The following is a 15,180-nucleotide window of genomic DNA, read 5'->3' on the forward strand; positions in this document are numbered from 1 at the left end:
CCTCGGCTGTGACAAAACACCATGACCAAAAGCTACTTGAAGAGGAAAGGGTTTACTTCAGTTTAGAGCTCTCAGCTCACACTTCCTCACTGGGGGAAGTCAGGGCAGAGACTGAAGCAGAGGCCGTGGGAGAACACAGCTTACTTTGTTATAGCACCCAGGACCACCAGCCCAGGGAGGGTGCTGCCAACAGTGGTCTGGATCCTCTTACATCAGTCATTAATCAAAAACCCCTTATCAGGAAAACTTAAAAAAAGAAGAAGAAGAAGAAGAAGAAAAGAAACCAAACCAAATTACTCCCAAAGAGTATCTACCTCCAGGGGATGACTGAAAGGATAGACTGAGTTAATAATTCAAATTGCTTGAGACACTCACTGCCTAACACATACTTAACACTCAGTGTTGGGTCTCCACCAGCCCCTGGGCACACAGGAAGCAGAGCATCATTGAAAACACATCAATACAGGAAAGATTAGGTTGGCTAGTGGACTGAACTTGCAGGGCGCAGTATCCTGACATCACACCTGTGTGCATCTATCTCTTTTGCTGCTAGAAGTTTCCATCTGCTCTTACAGAAGGAGAAGAGGCCTGAGTAGAGCCTCTGACTGCTGTTTTCATTTGAGTATCTCAGGGAAGGGAAGGGAAAGGACATGAGGCATGTAGCTAAAATAGAAACGATTGGAGAGGAGAGGTGGGGGCAGAGAAGAGAGGGGACCAAGGTAGAAGAGATTCCTTTAATTGAGATTCTTTGCAATGTCCTGGAGGTGGAGGAAACTGGAGCTGGAGGAGTGACCAAAGAGCAGGAAGATGACCAATGAGGATCGCATTCTGCTTAAGAAGCTGCACACAGTCAGAGCTTTTGTTCCCAGTGGGTCTACTGAAATGACCTTTGGGGAGGCATTTCTCTGAATGGCAGGCAGCCTCCACATTTGGATGGTCCAGTCCCTCCACTCACTCCCCCACCTCATGTAGATGGCAGACCCTGTAGGACCCCACTCCATTCAGTGCTGTGTGAAGCCCCTTCTATTTTCAGACTCCATTCTTCTCCTGTGTTGAGGCCTGGAGTGGCATCATCTGCTTCTGCTGTTCCTGCTGCTGTTGCTTCTGCTTTCCTCTGCTCCTGGGGAAGGAAAGCAGATATTTGGGTTTGCAGCCTCCTGTTTGGGTCTGAGATAGGACAGGCTCTCCCCTCAGCTGTGACTAGCCACCTGCTATCTGCTCTCAAATGGCAACCGCTTCTTCCTGGAGCTTCGAAGGATTATGGGAGAATCTTACACTTGGAGACAAAGGGTCAAAGCTCTGATATAGAAGAATAGGCCTTGGTCTGAGCCTCACTGCTGCTCGAGTCTGGGTCGGTGACCTGGAGTAAGTCACTGATCCTCTTTGGGGTATACCTACCTGCTCCTCAGGTCCTGCACTGTATCTGGCAGCGGCTGGCCCAAGGTCTCTGGCAGCAGGGCAGTGACAGCACTGGCGGCCACGGGGACAGCGCCGAAGATGAAGAGAGGCAGGGAGGGGTAGAACTCTGCGGTCATGCTCACCAGTGGGCTCACGATGCTGCCCACCCGGGCCATGGTGCTGCCCATGCCCAGGCCTGTCTGCCTGTGGTCAGGTAGGTGCTGGTTAGATCTCTGGCATGGGTACCGGTGGCCACATTTGGAGCAGGAACGTTCCCAGCTCCATCCCCGTGCTTCCCTTTTCCTACCCGACTAGCAAATGATTCCACATTTTTGTGTTTGGCTATTGTTTGTGCCAGAATCAAAGCCAGGGCCTTGCACAGGCCAGGCAGACACTTTACTACTGGCATTCCCAGGCCCTTGTGGTGACTTTTCAAACAAAAGCGGAAACTGAGAAGGGGCTGTGCTCAGAGAATCGAGAGACTTGAAACTGAGTTCTCTGTCCGTCCTTAAGCTGCTGTGTGACAATCTCTTTACAGTCTCCCGGCTTCAGTTTTTAGCTGTCATGTGAGACCATTGGGCAAGACCAGGGATTCTAGAATGTTTTTTCTTTTCTGGCTGTGGAACTCTGGACCTCCTACCCTCGAGACAGCTACTCTGCCCCTGAGCTACACCCCAGCACACCTGCATACCGTCTGAATCATAGACCTCTCCTCGCAGAGCCCTACTAGTCAGGATCTCCAGAGGAAGGGTCCTGCATGTTGCTTGTGTGTTAAGGACATTCACTCTCTAGGAAAGCTGGCAAGATGGCTCAGTGACTAAGAGCACTGGCTGCTCTTGTAGAGGATCCAGGTTCAGTTTTCAGTTACCTACATGGTAGCTCATAACTATCTGTAACTCTGGTTGTAGGGGATCTGACATTCTCTTCTGTGCACAGTGGGCACTAGGTATGCACATGGTGTATGTACATACATATGGGCAAAACATTCATACATTAAATAAAAATAAACAAGTTTAAAAATAAATCCTGCTAACTGAGAACATTCCCTATGAAAGAAGAGGCTAAAAACAGTAACTCAGGAGGCAACTGCACTGGATTTCACACACAAGCTGTGTGATCTTGGAGAAGACACCTAACTTCTCTGTGTCTCTGTTTTCACATGTGTGAAAAGAAAATTATAATGTCTACCTTGACCTGCTTTGAGAAATAAGTGAGTTAATATTTGTGAAAAGATTAAGACAGTGCTTGGTACACAGTACATGCTTCCCTGAGTGCTTGGTACACAGCATACACTGGCTAGAAATCAGAAAGGTGTGGCATAGTATCCAAGATGCCTCAAGGTTCTCATCCCAGCACTGTGACCTCTCAGGTCTTTGACATTTCATGTGATGTTTACATTCAGTTCTAAAGGTAGTTATTTCTTAATGTCTCTCCAATCTTACCATAAACTGGTGCTGAGTTTGCTCATATGGCTGGGGTGTTGTCAGGAGTGGCTCTTGTAGGAAGCTTCATGTGTGTTTGTGTCTTTGATTTTAGATATACTGCTTGGTTTAAGATGGAGTTTAGAGTTGTAACTTGTGTTCCGGGGTCTTCAGTTTATTGTCTCTGAGATATGGTTCTCTACCCTAATCGAGTTGGTAACTTCCAGATTTCCTCTAGGATTAGGTGAGGGCTAGACAGTCACACCTCTGTCAGCCAGACCCTGACATGTATAACTGAGTAGTTCCTATATATTTTGCCCCAATATATGGTTTTTGGAGATGTTCTGGGTACTAGGCTATTCTCTGGGGTTCTGGCTTTGGTGTGGGCAAAGGACTATCCTTCCCTAGACCCTCTCTCTATGCACGGGGCCCTCACTTACCGAATCACTGTGGGGTACAGCTCTCCGGTGTACAGGAAGATGCAGTTGAAAGAGGAAGCCAGGCAGCCCTTCCCTAGCACAGCCAGGGACGTGCGGATGATTGTATGGCCTAGAGAAAGGAGTGGGGAAATGGAGAACATGGGGATGGAGGTTGGAGGTACTGCTTTCTTTTTCTCTGAGAAGTTGGGTTGTGTCTGAAGGGGTAGAGTGGGTGGGACTGAGCCAACACACCGATGAGTGCTCACCCTTTGGTATTATGCCATTCACCAGGATGCAGATGCCTGCCAGCAGCAGGGAGGCCAACTGTGCAGGCCGGCGGCCCATGGAATTGATGACTAGGAAGCACACAAGCTTGGCAGGCAGGTCCACGGCACCAAAAATTACCTGGATAAGGTATATGCTGACCCCAAAGCCCTGCAGGTCCATGACCAGCCCGTAGTAGGCAAAGCTAGTGGCAAACCTGGTACGAGGGAGAGGGATGTAGAGCTGGTTAGAAGGGCTTAAATAAGGGTGCTCATAGCTGGGTAGTGGTGGCACTTGCTTTAAATCCCAGTACAAGAGGCAGATGCAGGTGGAGCTTGGTGTTTGAGGCCAGCCTGATCCACAAGGTGAGTTCCAGGACAGCTGGGGCTACATAGAGAAACCCTGTTTTGAAAAACTAAAATCGGGGTTGGAGAGATGGCTCAGTGGTTAAGAGCACTGACTGCCCTTCCAGAGGTCCTGAGTTCAAATCCCATCAACCAAGTGGCTCAAAACCTTCTGTAATAGAATCTGATGCCCTCTACTGGTGTGTGTGTCTGAAGACAGTGATAGTGTATTCATACATAAAATAAATAATAAAATAAATCTTAAAAAAAGGGAAAAACTAAAATCAAACCAAACCAAAATCAACCAACACCCGCAAAATCCCCACCAAAGAAAGCAAAACAACAACAACAATAAAGATCAAAGATGCTCTTCCATAAATCCAGTGATGTGATGTATGGAGTATCCAGTGGTGTGATGTATGGTGTATCCAGTGATGTGATGTATGGAGTATCCAGTGATGTGATGTATGGAGTATCCAGTGGTGTGATGTATGGAGTATCCAGTGGTGTGATGTATGGTGTATCCAGTGGTGTGATGTATGGTGTATCCAGTGATGTGATGTATGGAGAATCCAGTGATGTGATGTATGGTGTATCCAGTGATGTGATGTATGGTGTATCCAGTGATGTGATGCATGGAGTATCCAGTGATGTGATGTATGAATTATCCAGTGATGTGATATATGGATTATCCAGTGATGTGATGTATGGATTATCTAGTGATGGGATGCATGGATTATCCAGTGATGTGATGTATAGATTATCCAGTGATGTGATGCATGGAGTATCCAATGATGTGATGTATAGATTATCCAGTGATGTGATGTATGGAGGATCCAGTGATGTGATGTATAGATTATCCAGTGATGTGATGTATGGAGGATCCAGTGATGTGATGTATGGAGGATCCAGTGATGTGATGTATGGAGTATCCAGTGATGTGATGTATGGAGGATCCAGTGATGTGATGTATGGAGGATCCAGTGATGTGATGTATGGAGTATCCAGTGATGTGATGTATGGAGTATCCAGTGATGTGATGTATGGACTATCCAGTGATGTGATGTATGGAGTATCCAGTGATGTGATGTATGGAGGATCCAGTGATGTGATGTATGGAGGATCCAGTGATGTGATGTATGGAGTATCCTGCTTTTGGACCTGGGATTTGCTTTGGTTATCACTTTTTAGACACACAACAACATATTCAAATTGCACAGTTGCAGTATTGGGGCAGTCCTCCAATCCTGTGCTAACTTGACACCCCAGGGAGTTGGGGAACTATCACTTAGTTGCCAAGAAGGGTGTAAACACTTTCAGTCTTTATGGTATCTGCTGGGCTGATGAAGACAGGTTACTGTGTAAGCCACATCAAGGTTTTGGTAAGGGCTGGAATCCTCTGGGATTTATCTTATTTCTGGGATAAATGTTTAGGGGTTCACAGAGCTTAGGTTTGGGAATAAAACCCTCTACAGGGAATAAATCCAAAACTGGTAGCAAATAATCCTTTGGTAAGATTGAGTACACCCCACTTAACTGTTATGGGATCTGAGTACACCCCACTTAGTTGTTATGGGATCTGAGTACACCCCACTTAACTTATGGGATCTGAGTACACCCCACTTAACTGTTATGGGATTACCATGGTGATGTATACATATGAGAGAGAGGGAGTGAGGGGGAGAGAGGGAGGGAGGGAGATAGGGAGGGAGGGAGGGAGAGAGGGAAAGAGGGAAAGAGGGAGGGAGGGAGGAGGATGGGAACATTGTATAGGGAAAGGAAGATCTGAGCTTATATCATCTTTGTCCCAAGTGTGTTGTGGGAAATATGTGTGGAGTCTCTCATGCCTGTGCTGGTTTCCCTCCAGGCACCACCGGAGTAATAAAATCTCAGAGTGATTTTCAAAGCACACTGGTCTGACCTCACAATTTAAACCTGTGGGTCTGGAAACCATTGATCCTGATGAGGTGGTTTATACTGGAACAGGGCTGGGAGACTAGTGACCGGTTTGAGCCCTTGGACTGGGTTGAGCTGGAGGATGATTGTTTTTTTTAGGTTCTTACTACTAGTCATAGCAGATCTGCTGAGTTTTCCTCCTCTTCTCCCCTTACACCCATTTCATCCAAGCCCTCCCCCACCCTGCTTTTTATCTTTTGATCAGCCTGCTTGTCCATCAGTGTATCTGCCTGAGCTTACCACAGCATGGAGAGACAGAGGAAGAGGTGCCGAAGGGTGGGGCAGCGCAGCAGCTCCATGGCTGAGGCCTGGCCTTTGCTTAGAGTCAGTTCCTTCTGCAGGCTGGTCCGGAGCACCTGGTGGGAAGGACATGACTCAGAGCCTGAGCTTTTCCTAGAGGACCCTTTTGATCTAACCTCTGTGTCTGGGGTCTTGGTATTGGGGCTTAAGTTAGACCTTAGTGGTGTCTAGGAACAAACATGTTTTATTTACCTCCATACTTAGCTTAGCCCCCTCTTCTTGTTTCCCATTGATCTGGGCCACTCTCTGCAGGGCTTGGAGGGTGAGGTCCAGCCTTCCTGAGGAGGAGTACCAGCGGGCTGACTCAATGAAGAACCTGGAAGTGAGGATGGAGAGAGGGCGGCTGTTGGCATGGCCCCAGATTCAGTCTTCTGGGTTAGAGGTATGCAGTATGTTTTTATTTATGTTTTGGGGACCAGGGCCCTTGCCAAGAGCTCCTAAAGAACAAAGCAGTAGCCATCTCTGTAAAGACCTATTTCCCAACCCAGAAGCCCAGCTCTTGGGTGCTGAGTAGAGGAATGCTAGCAGGCAGGTCAAACTGTGGGGTGCCAGAGAACTGCCACCTTCCCCAAGGTAAAACCTACCTCAGCCTTGGCCCCAGAATCTATTCAACAGAAACATTGGCTTTGGGTTAGCTTTATGGCTTGATGCACTCTTTGGGGAGGTTTGTGTTAAGCTCTGGGAGATAGCCTGTCCCTTGTAGCCCTGTAGACTTCAGGCAATTCTTTCCACCCCAGATCCCACATACCAAGAGTAGATGAAGGCAATGAAATAAGGCACAGAGACCACAAGCTGCAGGTGGCGCCAGTGAGGCACAGCATAGGCGATACCAGCCAGGATGAACTGGCCCAGGCTGTAGACATAGCCAACCAAGGTGCCCACATAGGCACGGGTGTGGATAGGCATCCATTCCACATCTGGAAAGGGGTTAGAGTAGAGGGGTTGCAAGTGGTTGGGCTGATAGTCGGGAAGAGGTCCCTCCCTCTCTCCCTCCCTCCCTCCCAATTATGTTCTTGCCCAACTCTGGAGAAGATGTATCGGTGAGGTTGGGTGCCAGGGTAGGGAGACTGGAGGCATTAAGTGGAAGTAGGAATCGGGAGTTAGATTCAGGATTCCCAGGAACTGCCCTCTCCATGTTCCTGCTGCTTTTTGGCCCTGTCCCAAGAGCCTGACTACAGCCCCTTTTCCTGCAGAGTGACTCTGACCACTCAGGCTCCTCTCAGATGAAAGCACAGCCTTTCCTCAGTCCTGGACTGGATCTACCCTCAGTGGTCAGAGCACCACTTTTTTCTATCATGGGACATCAGTCCAGGTAGGAAGGAACCACTATTCTGTTAAGGTCTCCAGAGGAAGGGCTGGGTTTCTGGTGGGCTTCTGATTCTGCCGCTGGATATTTATATTGACTTCAGAGCCTTAGGCATGTCTTAGTCCTATCTTAGGCCTATCTAGCTAGTTCCATTCATCTAGAGAGTTGTGAATTCCTGATTTTCTTCTGGGCTTGAAGGATGACCGCAAGTACATTTCTTTTCTTCTCCCCAGCCTCAGATTCATTATCTGGGAAAGTGTGTGTGTGTGTGTGTGTGTGTGTGTGTGTGTGTGTGTGTTTGTGTTATATCTACTAGAGGAAACACACTGATAGTTTATTCATATACTATTTTAAGTCACTAAGTGTGTTTGGTACATATGACACTGGCTCACCCTTATTTAGAAATATTAGACTAACCACAATATTAAAATAATTATGATATATTATATTGATTTTAAAAATGGAGAGCAATCTGGCTGTGGTGGTATAGGCCTGTAATCCCAATAATTCCCCCACTCAGAATGTTATGAGTTGAGGCAACCATGTACCAAACAAAACAAATAAACAATACCAACAAAAACAGAGCAAGGTCTAACTTCCTGGCTGGGAGTGCCTTTGGTATATTTCTAAATAAGATGTTTCTATTTTAAAAATTACATTTATTTACTTATTCCCTCACTATCTTTTCTGCATATGTGTCTGTCTGTTTGTCTGCCTGTCTGTTTCTCTCTCTCTCTCTCCTCTCTCTCTCTCTCTCTCTCTCTCTCTCTCTCTCTCTCTCTCTGTGTGTGTGTGTGTGTGTGTGCGCGCGCTTATGTCATGACAAGTGTGTAGAAGTCAGAGGACAACCAACTTGCAGCAGTTGGTTCTTTTCTTCCACCATGTTGGGCCTGGGGATTGAACTCAGGTCATCAAACTTGGTGGCAAATGTCTTTACCCACTGAGACAACTTGTAACCCCCACCTTCTTTGCTATTTAGCCCAAACTGGCCTAGAACTCATTATATAGACTTGTCTGGCTTCACACTTGGGAAAGGACCTCTGACTCCTGAGCACTGGGATTGTGGGAACATGCCACCATGCCTGGCCTGTCTCACTAGCCTTCAGGTTTCCTATGGATACAGTCTTCACTGCTCCCATGGTCTCCTGTACCTGGCTTGTCTCATTCTAAGTAAGGGAGCTGGGGGCTGGGAAAAGCAGTGTTAATGTTGACTGGAAATGCAGATATAAGGGAGTTGAGAGGAGGTGGGGCTCAGGAGGTGAGGGCTTCGGGAAGAGGCTGGCAGGACTTGGGAGGTGAGAGGGAACATGGCGAGCAGTCCTCACTTAGTGTCATGCAGTTGATCGCAATGCTAGCCAAAGACATGCCCGAGAGGAGCCGGAAGATACAGTAGACGGTATAGTTGGGTGCATAGGCTGCACATGTTCCTGACACAGCTGTTTGCAGGTAGTTCAGGATCAGCACCTTCCGACGGCCCAGCCTGTGGGGGAGGGAAGACCTGTGTCAGGGGCCTGAGGACTGCTGGGAGCCAGGCTGAGCTGCACAGAAAAGGAGTAGCTGCCTAGGGTGATGCCCCAAGCTGCAGTCTTCTGAGGACAGAAGAAGAATCCGGAGTCTTACACTTGAGCCAGCCACCCCTGCCTTAAAACCAGCCAGCACCCCCCTCTCCAAGTCCCAGATTAGCCCAGCTCTTTGGCTTACCCAGGACTGACCTGTCCGCCAGGTAGCCAAACATCATGGCTCCCAGCAGCACTCCCACCATGTACAGGGACTGGGCCAGCTGGCGAAAAGCCCGGTGAGAGCACACAAGGTTCCACTGTGGGGAGAGGTAAGCCAGGGTTGGGCAAAGAAGAGCCCGATGCAGGGAAGCCCTTCACCCTCCTCTAGGAAGGTCTGCAGGGTCCATGCCAACCTCTTTCAGTAATAGTTCTCCCTTGTTTGTCTCAGTTCCTGGGAGATAAGAACACTTACAACACTCAGCAACTTCCACACCCACCCTTTCTACAAACACCATCCTCTTGAATGTTTTTGTTTCATCTTCTCATCTTGACCCCTGAGAAACTTGACTATGTAGTGTGTGTTGTGTGTGAGTGTGTGTGTGTGTGTGTGTGTGTGTGTATGTGTTTGTGTGTGTGTCTGTTTGCCCGTTTGCCTGTCTGTCTGTGTAGGAGGCGAAGTAGTGTCACATGGAGAGAAAGCCCCAAATTCTTACCTCAGTCACGATGGTTGAAGGGAAGGTGCTGTTGTCATAGACCCAGCCATCAATGCAGGGCTCTGTGACTCCGGTGCCATTGGCCTCTGTGCCATTGTGAAAGGGTGGTCCCCACTGCGGGGAAGTAAAGCGAAGGCAAGACTTGGGTTGTCCTTGCTTGTCCAGGGGCAGCCAGGCCTCCAGACCTCCATCTTTGCTGAGGTTGGCATTGGCAGGTGGGCGGCAGTGGTGAGTGGGGATAGCAGCAGTGAAGTTCTGCAAGGTGTTGTGGGAAGCCATCAGCAGTAGGGGAACAACCACCATAGTGACCTGGATCAGCTGGAAGCGTCCGACACCCCCCACCTGTTTCAGGAGGTCATTGAAGGCCATGGGGCTGGGCCAGGCTGAGTGGTCAATGACTGAGGACCTCCAGTCCTAGGATCTTTGTCTGTCTGTCTGCTGCCCTTTGCCTGAGGAGTAGGGCTGCCACTGCCTCTGCAGCTGAATGACTCCTGGAGCTGGAGCTGAGCCGGTTCTGTGTCAGGACAGCGGGCTGGTGGGCTGCCCCTCCTTTCTCTCTCCCCTGGTTCTGGCCCTCCCTTGCCCTTGCCTCTTTTCTTCACTTCGGGGGTCTGGACAGCTCAGCTTTCAGGGTCTGCTGGAGCCCTGACTCTTACGCGGGCAGCTTTTAATCTTTGTCCTGATGACAATGAGTTAAAGTGTGACTTGGTGTCAGAAGCATTAACCCTGTAAGTATTCCTTGTGTCAGTGGAATTTCTCCAAGTGGGTATGAAGGTAAGAGAAGATGAATAAGACTGAGAGTGAATGACTTTACTGGGGGAGGCCATTTGGGCAGCAGAATGCAGAAGGGGACAAGGTGGGACCTTCTGTCTTCCTTCTATTGAGTAGTGTGGGGTCTGGAAAATATGATGGCCTTCTGAAGGGTTTCTGTGGATACCGTAGTCTGTCTTCTGGGATAACACCAGAGAAAACATAGTAATGATCCTGTTGATGATTAATTTTTTAAAAAGTGTAGCCTTAATATTGCACAGTCCATGTTTATATCCCAAATTATGCATTGGTTTGAAATTGATCTGACTGGGAATCATGTGCTCTTATTTGCTAAATTGAGCAACCCTGATCTTTGGTCTTCTGAGGACAGACAGCTCACATCTTGCAGGCTTTGTACAACTGGAAGAAACAACAGAGGTCAGAGGTTGCTCTTGAAGGCATGGGGATTGAGGGCAAAATTAGACATAACTGCAGGTTTCTTCTTCTGGGCCTCAGTTTTTGCCTCCTTAATTATTCTTCTTTTATTTGTTTTTGAAGAAAGACTGTCACGTAGCTCAGAGTGACCTTTAGATCAATACATAGCCAAGGCTGGTCTTTTATGGCTCCTCCTGGCTCTACCTCCCTGATGTTAGGATTGCAAATGTAAACCAGCACACTGTTCATCTTAAATTATCTATCTGTCTGTCTATCTGTTTATCTCTATCAATTCGTGCGTGCGAGTGCGTGCATGCACGTGTGACCTATAACTTGTGCATGGAGGTCTAAGGATAACTCTCTTTTTACCATATAGGTTTTGGGAATTGAACTCATGTCATCAGGCTTGGCAGCAAGCCTTTACATGTCATCTCATTGGCCCCTGTTTCTTTCTTTAATTGTCTTGGCTCAGTTTTCCCCTTTGTTGTGTTTATTTCTAAAAATTATTTTACTTATTTTATATGTATTGTATATTCGTTCATCATATGCATGCCTGGTACCAATCTGGTGGCAGATTCTGTGGAACTAGGATTACAGACAGCTGTGAGCCACTATGTAGATACTGGGAATTGAACTGGGATTCTATGCAAGAGTAACAAGTGCTTTTAAACACTGAACCACCTCTCTTTTCCCTCTTCTATTTTTATCTGTCTATCTATTGTCTGTCTGTCTGTCTATCTATCTATCTATCTATCTATCTATCTATCTATCTATTTCCAAAACTGGGTTTCTCTGGGTTGCCCTGGCTGTTCTGGAACTCCCTCTGTAGACCAGGCTGGCCTTGAACTCAGAGATCCACAGCCTCTGCCTCTAGACTGCTATGGTTAAAGATGTGAGCCACCACTGCCCAGCTAATTTTTATTTTTCTTAAATGAGCATGAACCTATCTTATTTTTAGCCTCAAGTTTAGGACCTGATCTCAAGTCCTCTAACAGTTTTTGATTCTGAACCCTGGTTACTCAGAATCAGAGGCAGTGTTAAACACTAGTTGGATGTTTCTGTTGGATCCGATTGTTTGGATCACAGACTGAGGAGGCTGAGGACAGGTTGCTCCTCTATGGCTTTGATTTATAAGGTGCATCTGATATGAAACACTGAACCCCAGAGTGGTTTCTCTTTCCATATTCTCATACTGTGTGACAAGAGCAAGTTATTAAATTTCTATCTACCTCTTTCAAGACAGGGATGGTTTTCATGTCCCCATTTGTTTTGGTCTTGGAGGGTTAAATGAGCCAGCGCAGGCAAAGAGTTCAAAGAAGCCTTTATCCAAGTATGCAAGTCTGTGCCTGTAGTTCCAGCTCCTGAGAAGTCTGAGGCTGGAGGATTGAGTCCAAGAGCTCAAAACCAGCTTGTGCAGGAGGATCAATACTTTAAGCTTAGTCTTGGCTACAGAGCGTGTTTGATGGCACCCTGGACTTCGTTAGATCCTGGGTTAAAGAATCTCTTACCAGGAAAAACCCCCTAGATACTATGCTTATGCAGACTGCAGTTTTATGCATTAAATTGGGATGGGGTTTGTTGTTCACTTATGTCCTCAGACACACGAGGTGTTAGACAAGAGTATTAATTTCAAAGCTCGTTTCCTCCTCTTTCTCTTCCAACAGAGTTTGATTATACATCCCAGGCTGGGTTCAGACTCCTGACTCTGATCTCAGCCTCCCAAGTTCTGGTATTATAGGCTGGATGTGTGGCCAAAGAGCTGAACTCTTAACTATGGCTCTAGAGGTGTTTTCTGACAAGCTAAAGGAGTTTTGGAAGTAAGCGAACTTTGTAGAGAAGCGACCCAGAGGAGGTTGTAATTCATCCCAGCCTCCCTCTTCCGGTATGTGTTGATTCTAGCTTGGGCTCCATGGGGGTCCAGATGCCTGATACATTCTCCAGGCCAAGGTATATAAGAACCTGTGGCCTGGGGAGGCGAGGACAGCTGGACAAACAGCTTAGAGGCTATGGGGTCAGTTCCCTGCCAAGACTTAGTGCTTTTCTGGAGGAGTAGGTGGAGTGCTGCAGATAGTGGGGTGCTCTCCTGCAAGTACCCTCCCTTTCGGAGTTTGTACCTAATCCTGCTCTGGATAAGAACTTCTTTCTTAGTTCCTGTCTTAGTTAGGGTTGCTATTACTGTGATGAACACTGTTACCAAAGCAATTTAGGGAGGAAAGGGTTTATTTGCTTACACTTCCAAATCATAGACCATTACTTAAGAAAATCAGGACAAAAACAGGGCAGGAACACGGAGATAAGGTTGATGCAGAGGCAATGGAAGAGTGATGCTGAAATGCCTACTTCTCATGGTGTGCTCATCCTGCTTTCTTATAGCACCAAAACCCAACAGTTCAGAGTGTAGCATCACCCACAGAGAGCTGGGCCCACATTCATCAATCACTAATTAAGAAAATGCCATCCAGGCTGCTGTACAGCCTGATCTTATGAAGGTTTTTCTTAATTAGGTTCCCTCCTCTTTAATGACCATGAACGGTGCTAACGTGTTAGAAAACTAGCCAGAAGAGTTCCTGACTAGTCTCAAGTCTAGCTGAGTCTATAAAAGGCTTCATTGGAGACTCCAGGAACTGAACTGTGGCAGAATCCCAAGAATTTCAGATCTGGGGACTGTCCCTTGTTGATCTTGTGGTTCATTAAAAATTCAGGGATGGGACTCCCCTGTGCTAAATGGATCATTGGCTTAAATTCTGGTTGTTCTCAGTGGGAGGGTGTCAACTCTGGGGGTCCCCCCACCTGTTCCCACAGAACAACTTATCACTGGAACTGAGAGCTGTCACTCAGCTGGAAACACCTCTTGACACAGATGAGACTCAGTTGCTGGATGCTTATACTGCAAGTCTCAAACTCAGCTCTTTTGACTCTTTTGTTCTCCCTACCATGTGAGTTGTTGTCCCATAGGCTAGACTTTCTGGGATAAGTGCTGACTTCGTATAACTACAGTCTGTTAAGTCAATAGGATTCAAAGTGTGGGACTACATGTGATTTTCATTACTTTGTGACACCTTTCAAATAAATAATTTACAGATCAAAGAAGACACTTTGGCTCAAATTATGTTCTAGAAGTCTGGGGTTGAAGTGACCTGGAGAGTTCAGAAGACTCCAGCTGCCTGCCATCATCTGAGCTGGAAATTTCAGAGCCAAAGTGAATGTTGTGCCTTGTTCTTGGCTTCCCCAGCCAGCAGGCAGTATAAGTCCCTCCAAAACCACTGTTTAAAAGCTAGATTTGTGCTGGGGGTGTAGCTCACTGATAGAGTGCCAGCCTAGCATGCAGGAAACCCTGAATTTGATTCTCAGAACCACATAACATGAGGCTTTGTGGCATATAAGCAATTCTAGTATGCAGGATCAGAAGCTCAAGGTCATCCTCAGCTGGCTAGTCAGTGAGTTGGAGGTCAAACTGGGCTACATGAGACCCTGTCTCAACAAAACAGCAAACTTTATAAACTAGACATGAGGTCATTCACCTGCAAGGCGAGCCAGAGGGTGCTCCGTATTGGGTGACAATTCACTGAAGCACGTGTTTCTGCTCAGGGACAGACAGAAGGGAATGGAGGAAGCAGGAGCACTGCCAGCGACAGCAATGAAGAATAGGGATGGGTGTTTCACCTTGAATCCTGACGACAACAATGGGAAGAGCTTTCTGGGCATCTTTCTTTCCCCTCTCTGTGTGTCAGCAACAAACACCCTGGAGCAGTGCAGGAAGGGTCATGCATGGCTAGGACATTCCAGGAGCCATCTTGAATTCTGGTCTGATAATAGACCGACAGAAGGTAGAGGCCAGTGATTCACACTGAGCGCAGTTCTTTGTCTGATGGAGATCAAGTGAAGCAAAAGAAAGGCATTGCTGGCCCCGTTGTCAGCTCATCTCAGGCTTTATGGTTGAAACCCCATTAGTAGTTGTCAAGTTCTAAAATGAAACCTGATAACCTCACTGTATGAGACAGGGCTCCAAGGTCAGTGTGGCTGATCCTGGGTGCCAGCCCCCAGTTGTTTAAAGGTTGGCAAGGAAGACTCCTGCATCCAAACCAAGAGGCTGGGTGACAGGTCTGTGTGGGTGGGGTTTGGGAGGGTAGCAGAGGGATTCTGATTCTGCCTTTTCACTCCCTCTCCCCTTGGTTCTTGCTTCTTCTCTCAAACTTAGCCCCACACTGCCTTTTTATTTTTTTGACTCTCCTACACAATAAACTACTTTTCATTCAATCCTTGTCTTGGAATCTCCTTCTGGGGAATCTACACCAAGATGCAACTGCAACTACAATTCATTATTTAATCTGCAGGGCACCGAATCCGGGCTTTGGAGCCTGAGAAGTCTTTTGGG

At 47.3% G+C, this 15,180-nt stretch overlaps 1 protein-coding gene across 1 annotated transcript; it reads right to left on the bottom strand.

The window, feature by feature from the left end:
- Positions 1 to 1,029: 1,029 nt before the first annotated feature.
- Positions 1,030 to 9,989, bottom strand: SLC22A6 (solute carrier family 22 member 6; the record flags this gene model as incomplete). Its single annotated transcript, XM_080912951.1, has 10 exons — positions 1,030 to 1,120; positions 1,399 to 1,602; positions 3,260 to 3,368; positions 3,505 to 3,719; positions 6,043 to 6,158; positions 6,295 to 6,418; positions 6,851 to 7,019; positions 8,734 to 8,888; positions 9,121 to 9,224; positions 9,621 to 9,989. The coding sequence occupies 10 exons, from the start codon at positions 9,987 to 9,989 to the stop codon at positions 1,030 to 1,032; spliced, it is 1,656 nt and encodes a 551-aa protein (XP_080769077.1).
- Positions 9,990 to 15,180: the final 5,191 nt, after the last annotated feature.

This window comes from Micromys minutus (assembly GCF_963924665.1).
Source record: "Micromys minutus genome assembly, chromosome: 2".
In the NCBI taxonomy this organism is placed as follows: Eukaryota; Metazoa; Chordata; class Mammalia; order Rodentia; family Muridae; genus Micromys; species Micromys minutus.